General features: G+C 44.4%; 2 protein-coding genes across 3 annotated transcripts in view; one reads left to right on the top strand and one right to left on the bottom strand.

Annotated features, from left to right (window-relative positions):
* The window catches only part of WDR81 (WD repeat domain 81), a 187,134-nt gene that overhangs the window by 105,205 nt on the left and 59,072 nt on the right, over positions 1-22,857 (top strand). For both annotated transcript variants that reach the window (XM_078680153.1, XM_078680154.1), the window contains one exon: positions 3,749-3,914. In XM_078680153.1, coding sequence (XP_078536279.1) covers positions 3,749-3,914 — 166 coding nt within the window. The remainder of the gene's footprint in view (positions 1-3,748; positions 3,915-22,857) is intronic.
* Positions 1-22,857, bottom strand: part of CRPPA (CDP-L-ribitol pyrophosphorylase A) — a 274,423-nt gene that overhangs the window by 196,213 nt on the left and 55,353 nt on the right. The gene's annotated exons all lie outside the window — the stretch shown is intronic.

Genomic DNA, 22,857 nt, shown 5'->3' with positions numbered 1-22,857 from the left:
GACCGGTGCCGATCTGATTTTCTCTACAAACCTTGCCGCCTCTGCCGCATGGTCTGCAGAATTCGGGAAGGCTCCCCCTTTTTGGAGCCATGGCATCATGGCCGTTAACTGAGATAACAATTCGGGTGGCATTGAATCTACATTACCCCCCGGGACAACAGGTACCACTGGGGTTATGCCCAGTGGTCCAGGGACAGCTGGCAGGGCAGGTGCCGGATGTGGCCAGCCTGTACCCGGGATTGTGGGCACCGGTGCGGGAGCGGACCCAGCGTCTACTGGTTGACCTGCCGGCACCGGCACCACGGGGGCAATGGGTGTAGGCACATGCGGGGGTGGGACGACCGCCGGCGGCGCGGCAGGTAACGGATCTACTGGACCTGGGGTGGGGGCCGCATCCCTGGGTCTTTTGGACCTAGATTTCCCGTGCGGGGTGACAAAATCCCCCCTTGGCACTGGTGCCACCCTCTTGCGGATCGGCCTCCCGGATGGGCCCGGGGCATCACCCTCTCTCTCATTAAACCGTGCTTCCAGCTCATTAACTTTCCCTAGCTGTTGCTTAATGTCACTCATTTCCCTCATCATGGCCCGCATCATAGCCTCCATGCTGGACCCCCTTTTTCCACCCCGTGGACCTGGCATGATGCTACCCCAAACAACCGCAGCCTACTCTCCTAAATTACAACAGGTCAACTATTTGTACCTTTCAGTTGGAGGGTCACCAGGGGGCTTTCAGCACCATGCAACAGGCAACCGCAACACTAGCGGCTTGTCCGCTTATGTAAGGGGGTGAGTAAACCTATTGTAGACCCACCCGGCGGCCACCTGGAGCAATGAATGCTAGCCCCCCGTACCCCTCTTACCGACCAGTCCTGCGTCCTCGCCGGCGATGATGGTCTGCGGTCACAGCCCCCACCACGTTGCTTGCCCTGTCTGCGAGTGAAACGTGGTGATAATGTTGCTAAGGTTGCCTGGAATTGAAAAAAGTATTAATACTGTGCAATAAAGTAGGAACAGGTTTCAGGAACCCAACTTAAATACCGACCTTCCAAATAACACTTATGCCCAAGGCCGGTACACTACTGAGCACAGACCTGCAACTACTCCCTGTTTTATGGCATTACTTGAACCACAAGTCACTTACCAATTAATACCACAGTAGGAAAATGCTTTACGAAAGGGCACCCTTTCAGTAAACTTGGCCTCGTATTCTTAAAACTGCACACTTTGTGGCACCATCAGTACCATGAATTATAACTAAATACTGAAAATTAGCGTGGAAAACAGTTACACAACTGCCACCTATCTAAAACAGAATTCCTAAGGCAATTATCGGATCGGGCATTGGGCAACACTCTCTAAACAATTCTTACACAATTATCCCATGTCACTAGCATTAACCTCGAAATTGTAATTTAACCTAAGGGTCTCTCCTCCAGGTGCTGCCCTGGTCGACCCTGCTTCACGTCCCTGTATGTTCGCTTTCAAAATTGCTCCGTGAACACCAGCGCTTGAGTAATGACATGCACGTAAAACGAGCTAAGTGCTCTTCCAATTATGCTCATGTACTTCGCCCCCCGCCTTTACAACCGTTAGGTCCCCACCGTAAAGGACACAAATGAATCCACAGCCTTCACACGGAGAGCCTTTTCAATTATTAAAACGCACACTTTAGAGTATTCTCTCAGATGATACAGTTGTTTGTGCAAGAGGCCGTCTCGAACCCCGGCCTGTGCTTACTGTTTAGAATCCTGGCAGCATGAGCAGCACGTGCCACCCACTCCGGTTTTACGGCTACCGCAGCCCGGTACTGCAGTTCCCTGCCCCACACGCTGCCTTACCGCACTCTCCGACGCCTCCGCGCCCTTGTGTTCCCGGCGGCTCTCTACACCCGGCGAGGCGATCCTCCCGGGCAAAAGCGGTGTCCCACGTGGTCAGCCTGCGGATAACGAACAAACAGCGATCACGACGTTCCCGGTGCCGCTCCTGATCCAGCGGGATCCTGCTGCTCCGCAACGCCGCCACCTATCTAAAACGACGAGTCTGAAAAATAAAGCAATAATATTAACAAAACAAAGAAGCCCCGAACGCGGGGCACAACGTTCAGCGAGGGAGCGTCCAGGGACAAGGGGGTCTCCTGGGCGCTCCCTACCTCTTATTCCCGAGGGGCCGGTCGGCCCCTCCTATCGCCCGCCCCCCCTGACCCGGAACCACTAAATTGAATCCGGGTCAGGAGGGCCGCCGGCCAATCGGCGGTGGGCCGCACCCCCCCAGGGCACGCCCCCACCGCCGAATGACCACAAGGACAAAGGGGGGCGACGGTCGCCGCGCCGCCATGCGTGCGGGGGGGCCGAGGGCCCCCCCTTTTCATTAAGGCCGCTGTGTTCCAGTAAGATTCCATGACGTATCTTCAATAAACACACAGGCATAAAAGCAATACTCCTTAAATTACAGAGGTCAGAGTGAGCAGAACGCCTTCCGCATACAATGTTTTAAAGATCCTGAAGGAAAAAGAGATAGAAAGAATGAAGCCTATAAATGGATGCTGCATGGCATATTAAGAAGCAGTCAGCAGAGTGTGGAGTGGTAATGTGACCATTATCTTGTTACTCTTTTGATAAGGCATTTGTTTCTTGATGGAGCACGGGACAGAAGCATCTTGATTACCTGATAAACTGCTTTGAGTCAAACCTTGCTTTTATTATTGTCCTTAGAGAAAGTCTGGAGAAAAACTTTTGAAATAAGCATTGTCCTTTGATATAAACTTAAGAAAGGTAAGAACAGTGGATTAATGTATTTATTTATAACGTTTTATATGGGATTTGAGTTCTCTGATGGTTCTCCTGAAGGTGTTTACCTCCTGGGAGTACTAAGGAGCAGGTGTAATGACCTTGTTGGATTTTAGTTTGCGGAGACGTGATTACTGACAATAGACTGGTATTGTTGCGAGGGAGATACACTTCATTAAGGAAGATATTGAGAGGGTGTGTGGTCATCATTAGTGTATTATGTTGAGTGATGTTGCGGTGCTGGGTTTGAAGAAGGAGACAGAATGTTTTTAAGGGACTGTGGAAGTGAGTTAATTGGTGGTGTACGTCCATTCGTCCAAGATGACTTGCGTATAACAATGATTTTGCCACCACATTTCTGGGGCAATCCAAATGATGTACAACATAGCCATGCAGTATAAGGAATTCAGAGATCGAGAGCGAATTAACGGGTGAAACGTGTATCTGTGACGTGGAATGTGGAAAGTATGGTTTAATGAAATCAGTGCTGTCTCAGTGTGTGGAACTAGGAGAGCTGTGGTTCACTGGCCGTTGATAGGCCTCAAAAGGAAGCAAGGTAACTGATGAGGTTGAGTCTCCAACTTGGAGGGGTGAGGTGAGGCCCACTAACTACTGCACCACATCCCTCCAGACACTGTGATTGATCACCTCTAAGGATGAGCTACAGTGGCATTGCCAACATGATCTTTGATCTGTGAGTGAGTGATGAGTTTAGTGTCTGCATGGTTTTTGTTCTGGGATAAAAGTGTGTGTGTGTGTGTCTGTCTGTCTGACCCCGTCCATCCGTCCATGTACATGCAATCATGAGTGTCAACTTTAACTCAAAGATGGGACAGTACATTTTAGCGTCTCTGAGCTTTGACCTGAACGTGAATGGTAATTTTAGGTTAGCTGCAGGAGTAGGTTCACTCTTCTAGTTCGTTCTTTGGCTCCTGTCTCACACTCTTTTCTTTGATTGACAGGGCTTAAAGGCACGAGCCATTGGCTGTACTGAACCGACGCTGGTGGAAGTGAAATCTGTCGATGAAGGTGTCCTGCTTGTTGACCTGGCCGTGCTGGAAGAGCTGGAGAAAGTGTACACTATAGAAATGGCCCATGATACCTATATCCCCTTCAGCTTTCTCATAGGTACAAAAATATACTCTACCTGTGCAGCAGTGCTAGATGTGAAGTGTGGTCATAGAACAGACAAGGGTGTTGGAGGATCTATGATTACTTTGGAAGAGATGGACAGGGACCCAAGTTAGTTTAAAAGGTGGCATTTATATTAGGTCTAGTAGGATAAGTGCAATAAAGTGATATGCCAATTAGGTTTTAATGGTTTAGCTTCTTATTAAAAAGGGCTCGAAACTCTCACCCTTCTAAGTAGAATGCTTCATCTGGTATTTACACCTCACTCCAGGGTGTAGGACTGTCCTTTGATGGGAGGCACCTTGTTGGGAGATTTTTTTTGTGTGTGTTTGTGTCTCTAGTTCTTTCCTCCAGAGATACTTCTCATCAAGAGGCTGTTTTGTAATATCTAATTACCATTTTTTTGCACCCTCTTGTTCAAAGAAACCTAACAAGATAAAACTGCTTGAGGTAGATAAGTATTTGACTTTATTTGGTGTTTCCCTTCAGCAAATTAAAATAAAAAGGGTTGTTTGGGACCCTTCATGTCTTATGTGTTGACATGCTTCTTGCCTGTCGAGTGCCCTGCATGAGTCAGTTGCAGTTCTTCAGGACAGGACAGTCTCTTTCTCCTACTATCCCTCTGACTACCTATCTCGGGTGGTGTCTCAGTCCATATAGTCAAAATGCAATGTATGATAAAACGTGTCTAGTTTGTACTTGTCCCTCTTGTGTAGAGGTAATAGACTCTGTTCTTACAGGACCTGCTCTAGAACGTGTAGAAAGTTAATGAGCAGAAGATTAGATCCTTTAAGTTGTGGAATAATAACCAGGTGATTGCAGATAGATTCATGGGGAAAACTGTGCAACTTTGATTTGCTATAAGCACTGTGACCCACTACTCCAGTGAGTATGAAGGCAGCACAAGGCTTCAGGTGGGTTAAACTGGTTCCGTTATTACACATATTGAAAACATTTTTGTGTGTAAACTTCCACAACATGAGTTGTTAGCAAGATTTCTTCATGTGTGTTTGGCAGTTTATTGGCCACACAAGGATGGTGTTAACTGACATTTCACCCATCCTGAGAAAATGGCTGTTTAATAGAGGACCTACTAGGGCACTTGCATTGCTACGGCTATAAAAATGAGGAAAACCCCTAGCATTGGCAAAGCCAATCGGTTGTGCCTTTGCAAGACCTATTAGCTTTGCCAATGTATTTGATGCAGGTTGTACAGCAGTGCAGCTTCTATACAACATGGCTAAACATTTGAAAGAAATTAGCGATATGATACGCCCAGCACTTGTTGCATCATAGTGCTTTTTGTTTGTGGCAGGAGGGAGGGGTGGGGCAAGCAACAACTGCAGGAGAAGGGAGGCAGGGACACTGCTAGCGCTATAGGACATGGTGTTTTTGCCTTGCCCTCCCTGTTGCTTAGCCACAAATGAGTAATGAGCGTGTGACGTCAAGACTGCCAAAAGAGTGTGGAGCCATGTTGGAAGTAGCCTTTTTGGTAAGTGACTGCTGAGGATTTTCTTATGCTGGTTCGCCCTGACCTTGGGGAGCCATATTGTAAAAGTTACTTTTACATAGCCTGGGTCTTTATTTTTGTTACCAACAGCTTCAGAATAGAGCATCGTATACAGGAAATGCAGCAGACCATTCCTAGGGTCAGTGTTGTAATACTACATGTGTGTATGTGTATATGTGTGTGTGTGTGTGTGTGTGTGTGTGTGTGTGTGTGTGTGTGTGTGTGTGTGTGTGTGTAATATACATATATATATATATATATATTTTTTTTTTTTAAGTGATGGCGTGTGTGGCTGTAGATACACATGCTTAGCATAAGTCCGCCATCTAGTGTTGGGCTCGAAAGTGTGCAAGTTGGTTTTCTTCAAAAAAGTCTTTCGAGTCACCAGGTATAGCGGCAACTCCTCTTGCTTGTATTGTACATGATCACCAACTCTATTGTTAGATTATTTTTATCGGCTGGTTCAGTCGTGTGATCCTCTGCTCTGGTCGACAGTGTTTCTAGAATCCTATTCTAACATTGTCGGTATTGATTTCAATCGAAAATCAATCTCTACTTATACTAAACTATATTAAGGTCAAATTAGTCTGGGGGAACGCGATTCCAATGCGCCCTTTGAGGCGGAAATTCTCTCATACGTTTTTCTTACAAAACGACCAAAGGTTGATGGACACCTGTTAAAGTTTATTCTACAAATGGAAAGGAGCGTCACTGTATCTGCTATGGTATCCAATTAATTATTGTTTTTCGAGAATCAAATCCATCGACAAACTTGTTACATATGTGTTTTCCATTTATTAGTTAAAGGCAAATCATAGCTCCGAAATATAACAGTATCCAATCGTCAGCCAAATATAACAATATCCAATAGTCAGCCTACGCGTTTCGTCCTCGCTTGGATGTCATCAGGGCTCCAATGTATCTACCTTTGAGCCGACGAGCTCCTGGATGCTGCCCTGCGTGCCGGTTCGGGCATCGAGGCCATTGACGGTTGTTTGGCGGCCTTCTCCTCCACCCCTAACCATTTCTCTACTGATGAGGGAAGTTATCCCGAAACCCGAGCCATGTCTCGGGCGATACCCAAAAACCCGGGACATGTATCGGGTCTAGAGATTCATCAGTCCAACAAGTACCGACTTGCACCCACCTGGGTGATCCACTATTAAACTACAAGTACCAGAGTCCCGAGGGGCGATCCGGAGGAGGGGCTAGCGGTGTGCGCTCCATTGCGGTGGTTTCTATCTACCTAAGCGTTTAGCCTTGCAGTTCTTCAGCTCTTCATTAGCTCAACCCATACAGGTGGAAAAGATTGTCCCCTTGCCAGAGTGTCTTATACTCTGGTCTTCCATCCACGGCCTGGCCCGCAGTACGGCTTGTAGAATTCATTTTTGAGGACTGGGTCTTTGGCGGCGGGACCTGGGAGAGTGAAGCGTCATTTATATAGGGGTTCGTGATTTGCAAAATAAGACTTTGAATTGCTCACCAGTGCGCTTGGTTGTTGTGCATCCATCGCCTACAGGAAAGAGACCCCTTTGAAATGTTGTCCTTCATGTCATTCTAAATTTCCCCTTATAGACTTACACAAGCTGTGCAATTCCTGCCTATCGTCGGGAACAAACCCGTGAGACCTGCAGATCATTCAGGTCAAAGAAAACTCTACAAAATGGTAAAGCTAGAAGACTGCAATGTACCGACGCAGCATCGTCGAAACACCAGACATTTTTGGTTCGGAGGAAACTGAAATGAAGGCACATCCATCGGCTGCAGATGAGAGTAATTTCTCTCCAAAGCTGAGCCCCAACTCAGACGCAGAACAACATCCCCTCACATCAGGGCAACAAATTGTGAGTAAATTGCCACATTAAGTTCAACCCAAACAACAAGCATTACCAAAGTGTGCTGTTGGGCCTTCACTGCCTTCCAGCCATGGGAAGCACCACCGTCTGATTCCGGAAAGTCTGGCCTCGACTCAGCTCTGAAAAAACAGCCTAAACTCCTCGGTCCTAAACAGTCCACCTCGAAATCCACAGTTTCGGCATCAAAACAATCTCAAGCAGGTGCATCAATATCTTCGGAACTGAAACCCTCAGTCCAAAAAAACTATCGGACTCTGCATCCAAATCCAAAGCTTCAGAACCGAACTAATCCACATCGAAACCTGTGGGAGAAAAACTAAGGTCGGAGCCCAAAACGCAAACCGTTGCGCATTCTCCACAGACTGTACAGCCAGTACTTGAGAAATTTACATCAGGAACTGGATTCTCTACAGAAACTCTTAATTATCCATCCTGATACAGGAAGAATTCTCACCACGCCTCCTCAGGAACATGCACAACCTGCAAAGAGACAACTCTATTTTCAAGAGACATTCCTGTAACAAACAGGAAGAAAGAGGATAAAGTCACCAGTACACTTCGCTTTAGCCCTTCGCTCAGTAGCGGCTGCTATAACAGCAGTGGTAGGTCGGAGGGAAGGGGAGACGGAGGTAGGGGGTGGGAAATACATTTTTTTAAAAGCACTTACCTTTATACCGCCTGCCACTGGCTCTTCTTCGTCCATGCTCCTGTCTGCACTCGGCAGAGTGTGCATGACGGTTTGGCCAGCCTAAGACGGCCGGCCTAACCATCATGCGCAAACTAGATGTTGCCACCACTCCTCCCTCTGTGACGCGGGGAGCACAGCCCCGCCCCTTGGCTTCAGCTGCAAGCTGAATACAAAAAACAAAATGATAACAAGAAACCTTATTATTTTATTTTTTGTAATTCGCTTGCAGTTGAAGCAGTGGAGCGAAGCTCCTCTGCCTTAGCAGGGGCGCCGCCACTGATTCCTCAACTACAACATATATAAACTCCATCACCACAAAACTACCCAGTTCATGAACACATACATTCACCACAGGAATCATTACATTCTTTTATAGGGGATGGGAAGGACAATGACCAGCAGTCAATACCCCCACAGGATGACTGGGATACATTTGAAACAGATCCACCAGATAACACTTTTCTTTATCGATGTAAACCCTCCCCACCTGATGATACCACTACCTATCATGAACTTATCAGTAGGGCAGCTAATTTCCATAAGGTACCATTACATACTGAGGAAACCGAGGATGACTTTTTATTGAGGACTCTTTCCTCTACTCAAAAATCCACACAATATATTTCCCATGCTAAAAGGAATGCTCAGACATACCACTAATATTTTCAATGATCCTGTCAGGTCTGGAATGATCACTCCTAGAGTTGATAAAAAATATATCCCTTCCCCAGCAGACCCTACTTCAATTATAAGTCACCTTACATCGGACACTTTAGTAGTGGCTATTGCTCGCAAAAGAGCAAACTCTCAGACAACTGGTGAAGCTCCCCCACCAGACAAAGAAAGCAAATGTATAATAAACAAGCCTTTGCAATGCAATAGGTCTAACATTTACGAGAGTTTTAGCTATCTGCATTGTAAAAGATAATGCCTTTTATTTATCCACTTTGAAAGCCAACACATAGAAAAAAGGCATTGTCATTTACAATGTCAATTGATCATACTCTTGTAAATGCAAGACTTATTGCATTGCAAATGCTTGCCTTTCTATTTATATGAAGCGATCTGACACTCTAGCTGAAGGTCGTGATGACAAAAATAAATATAGAACAGCTAATATTTAAAAAACAATCAGTACACAGCTTAGATAACATGCAAAGTACCCTCACACAAATCTTTCGAACACAGCGTAAGCAGAACCAGTAATGCATCACTGAAATAGGCTAGCACACCATTTTGGAAGAAATTTGACACAAATATAACTTACACACAACAAAAGAAAATGCATACACATATAAAACACGGAACTTTCATTGACTGTTCAAGCATAATGGAGGAGCTACCGTGGAACGGCTGGTACTTTGAAATGCTACAACTCCGCAGTGACTGATTTAATGTTTGTAGTGTTGGTCTTGCTTTATCATCAAATACCTCTTGATTTTTAAGAACACACATTCCACGAAGTAGCATTTATCTCACTTCCACATTACTGAATGGTAGACTTCAAGACACCATGTTTGCCCGACTAGTAGCTAGTTTTGCACGTGAAGATACTGAACATCCCTGCTTCCTACAGGGGTGAAATCATCTGCAACTGATGAAGGGTAACCTCGAGACTTGAAGCATATCTCCGCCACATACACCTGGTACAAAAGCCGAAGTGGTGATGTTTATCTGTTACTCTGGTCGCTGCTATGGAGTTATTGGGGGTCTGATGCCGGGCACAGGAATGAAGGAAATACTTTCCTTGCTAGCACCTCCGAATGTAGCATGCATGTTCCCCAGCAGCCCGCTGCATACGACTAACTGCTGTATGCATGATCTGACATTATTACCAACGGAAAGTCATTGATCAAGAACCAAGCAAGACTGACAAGAAAGCCAGGCGATAGAAGCAACAGGCTCACTCAGGCCCCCTGTAAATAATGGTACGGTCCACAGCAGGTCTACGACAGCTAAACCCCATCTGCAGACACAACCTGAAAACATGCTTAAATGGGACATATGGGTGGTACAGAGCTTATCCTTCCAACAACAAAGATAAATTCTGCACAGCTGTATACAAACGGGCAACTCCTCTTGGGACAGACGGAGAAAGTGCACCAACCACCCAGAGGAGAGAGACAGATGCAGAGCCTGTGGTGAAACAAGTGTTCTGGTTCAGTCAATGGCATTGCGCTAACCTGCTTCGATCTGTGCCCGCCCGGCATGCAGGTGGGACTTGTCCTGCGCACTCGGCAGAACCTCGCCGCGCCAGCAAGCGCTACAAGCGCGGTGCCGCATCCCCAGCAGGTGCATTAACAGTCCCGTGGGCAGCGTGGCCTACTTCCGAGTAGGCGGGCTCCTGACCCTGCTCTGACGAGGCAGAGCAAAGGCGTGCCGGTGCCCACGAGGGGCAATAAATAAGAGTTTCATCAGCTGCCTCCTGGCGCTTTGTTGCTGGTACAAATCTCATTCACAAGTGCATGGGCGCCGGCCTGCTGAGCCCCGTCACTGGCTAGACGGCGGCGGAGACTGGGAGTTTCTAGTGCCCAGAGAGGCCACTGCCAGAGATAGGCCGCAGCACACTGCACACACACAGACAGACCAGCAAGATGCATGGTACTAACACACCGACGCACACAGAACATCACAAAGAGTCGAGGGCAGCCATGCGCAACGCCTAAGGACACACAAAGCTGGGTTCTAAAACTCGCTGGGAAAAACACACAAGACCCAGAGACAAGAAAGCCAACGTGTTCGCTCTATTGAGGCCAGAGAAATAGCCCTGGGTATCCTAAAACTAGAAATTATGCCATAATGATAGAAATAACAACGCCATACGCTCAGGAACACTTACATAAAGGGTGATTGTGTTGAACGCGCGAGCCATACGCGTGCACATTGCCTGTCCTCTGTACGTGACCTGACCGGCAGTTGGAACGGAGGTTCGTGACGAAATGGTGTGAAGAGCTGCGCTTTCTATCGCCGCTTCGGGAAGGTTTTCCCCGTGGCTTCCCCTTGGAGGGCCTGGATTTATCTACAGAAATACGGACTAAATCTGGTCCCAGCCAGCGGCCCCGCCAGGGCAGATATTGAGGCCCTGTGCTTTTGGAGAAGACTTGTAGAGTTTGTGTACCCCTTTCTACAGACCGTATTTTCGTGGGGAACGTTTTGTTCTATCATATCCTCTATACCCTGGATCGGAAACTGTGCCTTCGGAGAAACATATCGTTATATTTGAAGACCTTCTGTGTGTATTCTGACCATAGATAGGGAGCTGACCATAAGATGTGTCGTGTACCTGCAGCCTGGATTCCATTGTTCATATAATTACTTCAATCTAAGCACTAAAAAACGATTAGAAAATGTTGAAAAATTAAAGAATGTCTATGTATCTATTTGCGCCCTGACGAAGGATTGGATAATATCGGTCCTTTTCCGAAACGCGCGTCGGCGCCATTTCTTTTGTTGTGTTATGCTGTTTTTTCTCTTTTTTGTATATCAACTGTATTAGGATATGTATATAGGAATGTTTTTCCTCCTCTTTTGTGGTGTGTGTATGATCTTGTAAATAGTGTGGAGTGGTATGATTGATGATGTTTTGACTGAGTGTGATGGATGATTTTTCTGAAGTGGAGAGTAGGTAGGCTGCAGATGTGTGTTCTTATATGTAAATATATTCTGTATATACAATTTTGTCTTTATTAGCATTGAACTTTAATGAAAGGAAATCTATTTTGAAAATAAACTTACACATGATTTACAAATAAATGGTCTTGTGTGGGACAATGATGATGTTTTGATTATAGATTAGAGCAATTGCCTGTTTTATATCCTAACTATAGGGGGGGTTCTTCCGTTTTTGAGTACTCTGTACGTGTGTGCACATATCCTGCAACCTCTGGGAGACAGACGGAGCACGTGCACAACCTCACTTCCAGAATGATGAGAGCGGGAAAGTGAAAGCGCGCTATGCGCGCATTGTGCTTAACGCGTGAGCCATACGCGTGGACATCGCCAGTCCTCTCTGTACGCGCGTGTACATATCCTGTCCCCCTTCGGCCAAGAAACTGACAACAACAGATCTCGCCAAGGCGACCGTGCATGCGGTGTCTCTAGGCGAGACCTAAAAAGGGCATGCCAAATTGCATCAGAGGGCAAACTCGTCTAAAAATACAAACTTAAGATGTGCTCTTGATGCAGCTTTTACAGCCGCTAGGGGGATAAACACCATCCTTATACTAGGAGATATGCCCGGTTAAACCAGAAGTACAACATAATTTACTAGGCCTTCCTGTTGATGGAGACCATCTTGTTGGGCGGCCGGTGGATACTCTCCTAAAAACAATAAAAAAAGACAATGAAACTGCTAAATCGATGGGAGCCCTACAAATGCAACATCAAAGGGGCACTTTTCGTCGCTCCTCATATGGCAGAGGATCAAAAACAACCTCCACTGACACATCCACCTCATATAACAAAACACAAAATCAAACAACCTCTCCTAAAGGATACTATAGTGGCTCCTATATAGAAAACAATTATAGAGGCAGAGGTAAATTGGATTTTAACAAAAACACTACCTTCACCAATACCAAGGCTTCATTCGCCTACCATTCCCCTCTGATAACACAACACCTGTTGGGAGAAGACTACAACAGTTCCTTCCTGCATGGATAAATATCAGATCCAATCAATGGGTCTAAGATATTATCCAACATGGTTAATGTCTGGAGCTCACTTCAACACCTCCAAACATCCCACCCCGCATTTACAGATTATTAACACACCATCAAACACTATTATCAGAAGAAATTCAAGCTCTACTAAACAAAGGAGCATTGCAACAACAAGGCACAGGGATCTATTCCCTTTACTTTCTTATACCCAAAAAGTATGGAACTTTAACACCTTGAACGCTATGGGGATTTTTCCCCTGTGCTGGAAAAGCAGCAGATGCACTTTACATGACGAGCTGGGCTCGTCATGAGCGTAGCAGGAGGCTACTGCATGACGAGCCCAGCTCGTCATGAGCGTCGAAGGGGTTAAGACCCATACTGGGCCTCGGACCTCTGAACAGGTACATCCTTTCAGAACATTTTCATGTGGTCACTCTCCAGGACATCATACCACTTCTCCAACAGGGAAACTTCATGACTGCATTAGACCTAAAAGATGCATACTTTCACATTCCAATTCAACCAGCACACAGGCAAAACCTCATGTTTGCTTTCAATGGACAGCACTTTCCGTTCAAAGTGCTGCCATTCGTGGTCACCACAGGCCCTGGGTTTTTACAAAATGTTTGGCAGTACGAGCAGCCCACTTGCGAAGACAAAACATACAAGTTTTTCCATATCTAGACGACTGGCTTATCAAAAGCAACACATATCACACGTTTGCAAAACATACCCACAACAGTAAATGTACTGCATAAACTAGGTTTTACTATAAATGCACTAAAATCACACCTCTGTCCTCTTACTTAGGGGCCATCCTAAATTGTCAAATAGGAATGACTTACTCAAATGCAGCCAGAATACAAACTTTCAAAACCTTGGTGCCACTGTTTTAACCTCAAAAACAAATAATCGTTATAACAGTTATACTGCTCCTAGGGACCATGACATCATGCATAGCCATAGTACTTCATGCCAGACTCGATATACCTGCTCTACAACAATGCTTAACGCAACAATGGCTCAAGCGGAGGGTCACTTAGAGGATCTAGTGTTGATAATCTGTCAAGTTTGCCAATCTCTGCAATGGCGGAACTCCAAGAAACTGTTACAAGGGCGGCCCTTTATAGACCCAATTCCAATTCAATTCAATTCAAAAAGTGCTTTATTCGAGTATTACTCATAAAAGCAGACGTACAAACACATAATAAAATACAATTAAATTACAAAAATCGAATATGACATAAGCACGTTACACATAGAAAAAACTACAATTATATATCAGCGTAATTCATACAATCACAGATGTAAAGTTCATATAATAAGAATCAGGTTAAAAAACAGATCCAATTACACTATTAAAAATCAATAAAAAAAATAAAAATAAAAAAAGATTATTTTTTTTTTCTTCTTTTTTTTTGTCCGAAAAGACACATCCCGTGGGACGGAACAGAGAATAGATATTCTAGCAGTCTCTGTTCAACTACGCAGAGAGTAGTTACCCTACTAGCAATCTCTGCCTAATTACCCACGCCCACCCCAAATACTTTGCAGTCGCTATTATGATCCAGGTTAGGGAGGTAGATTTTACAATACGCAAAGCTACCGTACTACTTTTAGTACCCAGGTTTCTACACATAGGTGCCAACCAAACACGTCTTGGAGCGGAATATACATGACAGGAGAACAAAAAATGTCCAAGCGTTTCCTTTCCTTCCCCACACACTGGGCAAGTAGCTGGACTTCCATCTCTCCACTTTGATGTTAAGTTGCGGAGAGGGAGAGAACCAGCCCTCAGTTGGAAAAACAGTTTCCTATCCATGGGTTTCGATATATAATCCCAATACAATTCGTACATAGGAAACAGCTTAACCTCAAGGAAAGCAGTAGTCATGGATCCGTTGGTAATGCTAAGCAAACTCCTGTTTTCAACCCATTCCCAAAATAAATTTTTTATGGTTAACTTTGATGGGAAGGATGACCCGGCTGGGTCGGACCACAATACATTTAGTCCTAGTTCACATAAAGCTAATTTTAGTGATTTAAACCATTTAATTTTGTTAAATCGATCTGCTTTGATAACGTCAGCAAACCCTTCTGCATAATGTGAAAGCTCAGGGGTGGTCCAGATTCTACGCCAATATAATATCGGACGTAGTTTACCCATTGCCGAGATTTCTTTCCTGCCAAGGTCATATCTCAGAGGCAAAAGCGGACTGCTCTGTGGGGTGCCTGTAAGTATCCTTAGGAAGTTATTCTCCGATGTTTGTAACTCCTGCAGGTTTTCATGCCCCCACAACTCAGCCCCATACAATGCTGACCCTATTGCCTTAGCCTCGTATATGATCAAGGGTGGTTTAATCGGTTTGGTCAGTGATTTACAGTGTTCCTTGACGATGGTACCAGCCAATTGCTTGTGTCTCAATACTGCAATATTTAAATGTTGGTTCCATCTATTGTCGTTAGAAATTTGAATCCCCAGGTAAGTAAAATAATTTACTACTTCGAGGTAGCGCCCACTCATGGATATTTTGGATTTAAAATTTCTATGAGGATTAAAAACCATGAGTTTTGTTTTAGAAGCGTTCACCTCCAAGCCGTGATCACCACAGAACTTATCAAAAATTACCAGTGCTTTTTGCAGGCCGCTAGGGGATTTGGATAAAATCAAGGTGTCATCGGCAAACATTAAAATAGGAACTTTTACACCTGCGAGAGAAGGAGCATCCACGGCCTGAGATTGCATGCGGGAAACAATGCCATTGATAAAAAGGGTAAACAATGTTGGTGCCATAGAACAACCCTGTCGAACCCCACGCTCAACAGGAAATTCAACAGTGTCATTTCCATAGCCACCCCATTGGATTTTAGCATAAGTACCTTCATGGAGTCTTATAATCAAAGTCAGCAGGGTCATTGGGACCCCCAGTGCTGCCAGCACGTCCCACAGTTTTGCCCTTGGTACCAGGTCGAATGCAGCCCGTAGGTCAACGAATGCTGCATAAAGACTACCTCCACCCAGTACCACAGTCCTCCACTGAATCAACTGGAAACGGAAGACCTGGTCCACAGTGCTGGTTGCTCTGCGAAACCCAGCCTGAAATGGGGATAGAACATTCTGGTCCTCTGCCCAGTCAAGCAAATTGTTAACAATAACTCGCCCCACAACCTTTTGAATAGTATCAATTAAGCTGATAGGGCGGTAATTACAAGGTTGGGCACGATCTCCCTTTTTATATACAGGAATAATGACAGCGCCCAGCCATGATGTCGGGATTTCAGCACCCTTAGCAATGTGATTTAGTAGTAAGCAGATGTATTTGCTCCATCTATCAGTGTCATCTAAGAAAACATCCGCAGGGACCCCGTCAATGCCTGGAGCTCGGCCACTGTGAACGGATTTCAGGGCCAACAGTACTTCACTCTGAGCAAAGATGTCGTCGTCTGCAAACAGATAAATAGGGCAAGTACTGTCTACTAACTGGTCCCTAGAAGAGTACTGTTCGCTGAAAAATTTGACCCATGCATCATGAGGAACATTATTGTTACTTGCTTCTGCAGGCCTTTCGTGACCCCATTTGACAATGTGCCAAAATAGTCTAGAGTGTTTGCGATCACTTGCACATTTCAATTTCTGCCAGTGAGCTTCGTCCCATTCTCTTTTTGCCCTAGCAATACAATTTTTATATTGCATCCTAGCAGATCGAATCTCACCCAGATTGTTGCTCTTAATAGCAGCTCCTAGGTTGGATCTTGCCACACTGCAGTCATGATTATACCACTTTGCAGCTCTATATGGACAGACCCTCTTGTTATGTACAGGTTTTAAGAAATAACTTTTAACTTCATTGAAGAGAGTCAAATGTGCTTTAGTTATGTCTTCATAGCCCTGTGAAGTCCCAACTGCACACTCCAGGGCCGCTATGGCCTTGTCTGTCGCTACTCCTATTTTTTCAAGGACCAGCTGGTCTGTCCTGACACCTGACCACCTTAACCTGCGCATATCATTAGTTGGCACAATCGTCGGAGGCAAGAGTTGGTCACAAGGGGTTGGTACAATAGCCTTAGACAGCCACCAGTTGTGAGAGAGACATAAAGGGTCATGATCGCTTTCTGGTCTTGATGTTACCATCATGTCGCTAACAGATGACCATAAAGATATGCTACAAATGATATAATCAATGCGGCTTTTGTTTCGCCCGTTGTTAAAAGTCATGGCGGGGACTCGATCTGACTTGGTTCGACCATTCAAGGCTCGTAGCCCATGCTCCAGGCACATTGCATTTAAGCCTAGTATGTCAGCCGTCCAGCGAGTTATCGGAGGAGTATCTAGAGTGGGGATATTCCATAGCTTATCTTCCTCTTCCCCAAAAGGGGTGTCACCAGTGATGAGAGGTTCAAAAGTGCGATTTAGATCGCCTGCAATTAGAATATTTTTCCCTGCAGAATGTATCTCAAGGAGATTAAACAAGCACAAGAAAACCTCAGATTTACCTTTATTACCACCTCTAGCATAGATATTGTAGATATCTATGGAGATGGGTAGATCACTAGTGAGTCTGATGAGCTGGATATCTTTTTGGTCAAGCTCTACACATTTTACTACCGTTTTTAAAGACTGCCTGACCCATATAGTAAGACCCCCCAACGGACGCCCTTTAGGGCCCTTAGTAGCAGGGACGTGAAAATGTATGTATCCCAAGGCAAAAACAGGGTCACAGGCCCAGGTCTCTTGGAAGATACAAAGATCGTACTTGTTAATAAATCCAAACCAATCAGCACAATCCAACTTGGAACATAGACCAGCCACATTCCAAGACAAAAGATTCCCCGTGTTAGTTACCATATCAGAACTAGGGCTTGTAACAATCTCGTGCGTCAACTTTCCAACAAGATCATTACAGTTAACATTTTCATTAGTTGGACCAGCTGGGGCCACATAAGCGGACCCCGTTATTCGGTCTTTAGCTAAGTAGCTGGCCGCCCCAATGATGCTTTCTTCTCTAACAATTTGTGGCATAGAGTTACAATTAGGTGGTGGTCAATCACAGGCATCCAAATTTGAAAATGCAGAGAAACGATTTTCCAACCCCAGGCCCCACTCTGCAGAGGCAATATCCTTCCTCCCCCTCTTAGTCACAATGTTCCATTTTGTTCTTAGAATACTTGAATTCGGACCCCTTCCCTTCCTAGGATAGAAGAAATCCAAAGTCAATGGAACAATTGAAGTTGATCTCCGCTGTGGTGGTAAGATGTTGGGCAAGATATTAGGCAAAACCCCAGGGTCTGAGAAGTGAAGGACAGCACACTCCCCCTTGAACTTTTTGACCCTGTCCCCAATCCACTGAACCCTTCTCGCATTTACAAGCTCTTCTGAGAGTTGCTGCTTTCCCCATGGAGAGATTACCATGTTGTTGGTCAACCATGATAGAGATTTGTTTATTAAGGAAGATGTTGTTTCGTGTTCTCCTTGTGCCAAGGGAGGGACGTTAGCAAGGACAAGAACCAATGGGGAAGCCTCAACTACAAGCTCAAAGGTCCCTTTCTCAGTGATTGGATCAACAACAACAGGAGCTGGAGTCGTAGCATCTAGGACACCACCAGGGAAGTTAATCTGGGCTGCCATTGGAGGATTTAATGCAGGGGTAGGGATAAATCCACTGTTTGCTGCAGTGGCTGGTTTGTTCAGAGTAGGCTCGATCCTGGATAAGACAGTTTCCGGGAGTTTGCCTACTTCTCCCAGGGTTTTTTCTAGTAAATCTTCTAGTCGATTAACCTCGGAGGTTAACTTGTCTATTTTACTGACCAGGGGTTTAACTGCACCTTTAATTTTTGTTTCCATCAACATCAATAGTTTGTTAAATTGGACATTTGAAAGTGTAACATAAGCCTCACTAGTCAGATCAGCCTCTTCTTCCTCTGATAATTTCCTCGGAAGGTTTGCAACTTTATTCTTGGCTGATCTTAAACCCTCCCGTTTTGTCATAGCCTTTTGGTTTTCCCCATTAATCTTTGGGACTAGGACTGGTGCTGCGAGGGAAGTTGGGGACTCATTACTAGTAGATATCTCTATCAAAGCTTCATTAGCACTAGTGTCTTCGGTACCAGCAACAATACCACTAGGCTGGATGATGATAGTATCAGGAAAAGAATCAAGTATTTCACCATTTGAGCTACTATTTATCTGATGCGCAAAAGGATCATCTAACTCTATATCAATAAGGGGTGATTGGTTAGGTGAATCTATTCCAAAGGAAGATCTCCTGTCACTATTGATTCTTTCTACAACATGAACAAGATAGTTGTCAATAGTATTATTAGGAGCAATTTTCTTTTTCGCAGGCATGTTTCACTAAGCACGACAGTTGCAGATGGATGCACAAAGTAATAATATCAGGAATGAACAAAATACTGCAACTAAGATATATCTCACGTCAAACAGAGTTCCGGGCCCAACCCAACCTTGGCCAGCCTCGGACGGCCTCAGACGGCCCGCCCTTTGCTCGGGCTTAGCTCCGGGCGTCCCGCTCGCGTCCCGCGTTGCGGGCGAGCCCCTCCTTTGTAGCGCCTCCAGGCGCAAGATTGAGACGCGTTCCTGGAGCGCCGGTGCAGATGCCCCTGGGAAAGCGAGTTTCTCCCCGCAGCGACCGCAGATGGTATCAGTGCGGCGGCGGGAGAACTCGTCAGGGGGAAAGAGGCAAGCAGCCGGTCCCTTCAGCAAAGCGGCAGGTCCCTCAGTCGATATGCAGGTACACAAAATGCCCCTCAGTCGTTTTGCAGACCCAATTCCACAAACAGCAGAGCATCTATGACTGGCTGGGGAGCGCACTCACAGGAAGTAACTGTACAAGGACACTGAACACACAGACAATCCCTTCTACATATCAGTCACCTAGCTCTGCTAGCTGTTCATCTAGCGATAAAAGAATTCCTTCCTCACCTCAAAGGCAAAGTAGTACTAATCAAAACAGACCAAATTACTACCATGTATTATCTGCAATAACAAGGGGGACCAAATCTCAACAACTGTCTCTCCTAGCACAAGAAACCTGGAAGTTTGTTTAACAGCACAACATTCAGTTGTTGGCACAGTACATATATAAAAGGCGTAGAAAACCACTTAACAGATCTTCTCAGCAAGACACACCAACAAGTCAACAAGTGGGAACTCAATATACAGGTCCTACACCCATTCTTCCAGCAAAGGGAACAACCGGACATAGACCTATTTGCAACACCACAGAATGCAAAATAACAAAACTTTGCCTCAAGGTTACAACACTCACACTCCAAGGGCAATATGCTATGGATCAATTGGTCAGGGATATTTGCAAAGGCTTTTCCACCTCTCCTTCTACTTCCATTTGACATTCACAAACTGAGGCAGACATCCCTCACACTCATCCTGGTTGCTCCCACATGGGCCAACAACCATGGTACACAACACTACTTTTGAGTTGTCAGTAGTCCCACATCAACTATTACCCAACACACAAGACCTCCTCCCTCAAAACCAAGGAGCACTTATACACGCAAATCCCAGCTCTCTCAATCTTTCAAGCTGTCTCTGAGGTCATAGAATTTGGATATCTAAATATATCACAAAAGTGTATGGATATCTTAAAAGAAGCAAGAAGACCCACAACACAGGCATTCTATGAAGCAAAGTGGAAACGCGTTGTTTATTATTGTCATTATACAACATTAATCCCCTAAATGTATCACCACAAAACCTTACATGTTACCTGCTTTATCTACAAGCTACGGAGTTAGCTTTCACTTCTATAAAAATACATCTTACAGCATTAGCTGCAAATCATCAAAATAGGAAGCAAACTTCTATATTTAGAATTCCTGTAATTAAAGCTTTTTTACAAGGACTTAAAAGAGTTATTCCACCTAGAGCTCCCCCTACACCAATGTGGAATCTCAATATTGTGCTAACAGGGTTTATGGGTCTATCGTTTGAACAATTGCGCACTACTTGTTTTTAACTCTTGACATCGCTGCACTGTATACAAGCATCAAACATGAAGACGGGCTGCGAGCTGTGGATTATTTTCTTAAACGCAGAAACATTAACATGTATCATCATAATCAAATGTTGCTAAAAATGATAGTGGTGCCTGTTTAATAATATTTTTACGTTTCATGGGAAAATATACAGGCAGAAACAAGGCGTGGCAATGGGGGCAGGCTTCTCCCCCAGCTATGCATGTTTACATGTAGGCTGGTGGGAGGAGCATGTCCTCAAAGTTAAGCACAAGACACTTTATGACCAACATGTGGTTGAAATGTGGAGCTTCATAGATGATGTTTTCCTCATATGGAAGGGAACACAAGAAGAAGCGAATAGATTTGTGGATCATATTAACATCAATGTGTATAATCTAAAATGTACATCTCATGTTGACCCCTCTACTGCTAATTTCCTTGATATCACTGTTACGGTTAATAATGAGGCGATAGAGACTTGTTTGTATAGGAAGCCCACGGCTGGTAATATGTTACTGCACGCCTCTAGCTTCCATCCCCACCATACAATTGCTAGACAACCGTATGGTGAATTCCTCAGAATTCGTAGAGCTTGCAGTTAAGATACAGCATTGAGAGAGGCTCAAGGAACAGCTAGACTGAGATTGATAGAACGGGGTTATGACCCACATAAACTTGATTTGGCAATTAAAAAAGCAAATAGTAAAGACAGATTAGAACTTCTTACTACAACTCAGAAGGGTCCCAAAAACAGATCAACAGCAATCGCCACAGTGGGGGCTGAAGAAGTAAAATCTAACACAGATTCCTGTAGGTTTATTTCTACTTACAGCAGGCAGTCCCGCACAGTACAAAAAATCATTAACACTCAATGGCCGTTTGTTCTTACAGATGTTGTTCTTCAGAGTGTACTTCCGAGCAAGCCCAAATTCACTTACAGAAAAGCGCATTCAATGCGCAGTGATCTAGTCAAAACAAGTCCTGAAATCTATAATAAAGGCAACTAGCTTTCCCCCAAGAAAGGATTTTTTAAATGTAGCACATGCCGTGCTTGTACGTTTGGGGTGAACACACATACATACACTACAGCCTGATGTCCCCATTAAATTAAAGGGACATTATACTTGTCGTTCAGATCACGCCGTGTATGTGCTCAAATGTGTGTGTGGATTACAATATGTTGGGAGCACAAAACTTCAGGTTCATGCTCTTATTCTGCAACACCTTAGAGCTACGGTAAATTCAGATCCAACTTACCCTGTTGCCAGGCACATAAAAGCAGAACACAATAATAATCTGAATGCTCTGCAATATTACGTTATCGACAACGTCCCACAGAACAAAAGGGGTGGCAACAGGGAAAAAAGTCTTAGACAGTTGGAAACTAAATACATTATTGACGTCGACACTAAGCATCCTAGAGGGCTCAATTTATATGAAGATTTGCACTATTATCTTTAATGACTGAAATAGGCAGCTCGGTGCTCACTATTAATATGCACTTTAATCGAATATGAATTTTATCTTTGTAAATCATGCTTGTTCAATATGTTTTTAAATATTTATTGGGTCTATGGTTGATGTTTTTCAATTTATGTGTATTTTACTGCTTATTTATAATTATTTATAGATGAATGGTTTTATACTATTTATTGGCGCATTTGCACAGACTGAATACCTTGAAACATTAGCATGATCAAGTACAAATGGGATTGGTGTTCAATATCGTGATGCATTCTTTTTCATCGGTGATTCTATAATCGGTTCTTTAGACATATTTTAGAGCTGTGATTTTTGTTAACAAGGTGTCTCCCTGGTTAACTTTTTGTGCTTGTCTGGTTTTAAACATCATTGACTTGAGGTTATATGATCGGAATCTTGGTAAATAGCTCTATAGTGATTACACATAGATATAATAAGGCTGTTCTCTCCCTCTACCGAACATCTTTAGTTCACATTTACGATTCCCGGATGGGTGGTGTGAAATGGTAGATATTTGTTTTTACAATTTAGCACTTGCACTTTATTCACTTTTTTGGTTATTCACCTTAAGTAGGGCAATGTCTATATAGCGATCACTTTATTTGGTAATGTATGGCCTAGCCATACAATATTATTACTAAGTAACAATATGTGATGATATTTAGGTCAACGGCAGGGTAGGACAAAATTTGGAGATATGTCTTTGTGTAGATAACCCGGTTTTCAATTGAATTGACCACATTTGTTT

Source organism: Lissotriton helveticus, chromosome 3_1 (assembly GCF_964261635.1).
Source record: "Lissotriton helveticus chromosome 3_1, aLisHel1.1, whole genome shotgun sequence".
Lineage (NCBI taxonomy): Eukaryota > Metazoa > Chordata > Amphibia > Caudata > Salamandridae > Lissotriton > Lissotriton helveticus.
This window is presented reverse-complemented; position numbering and strand designations above follow the sequence as displayed.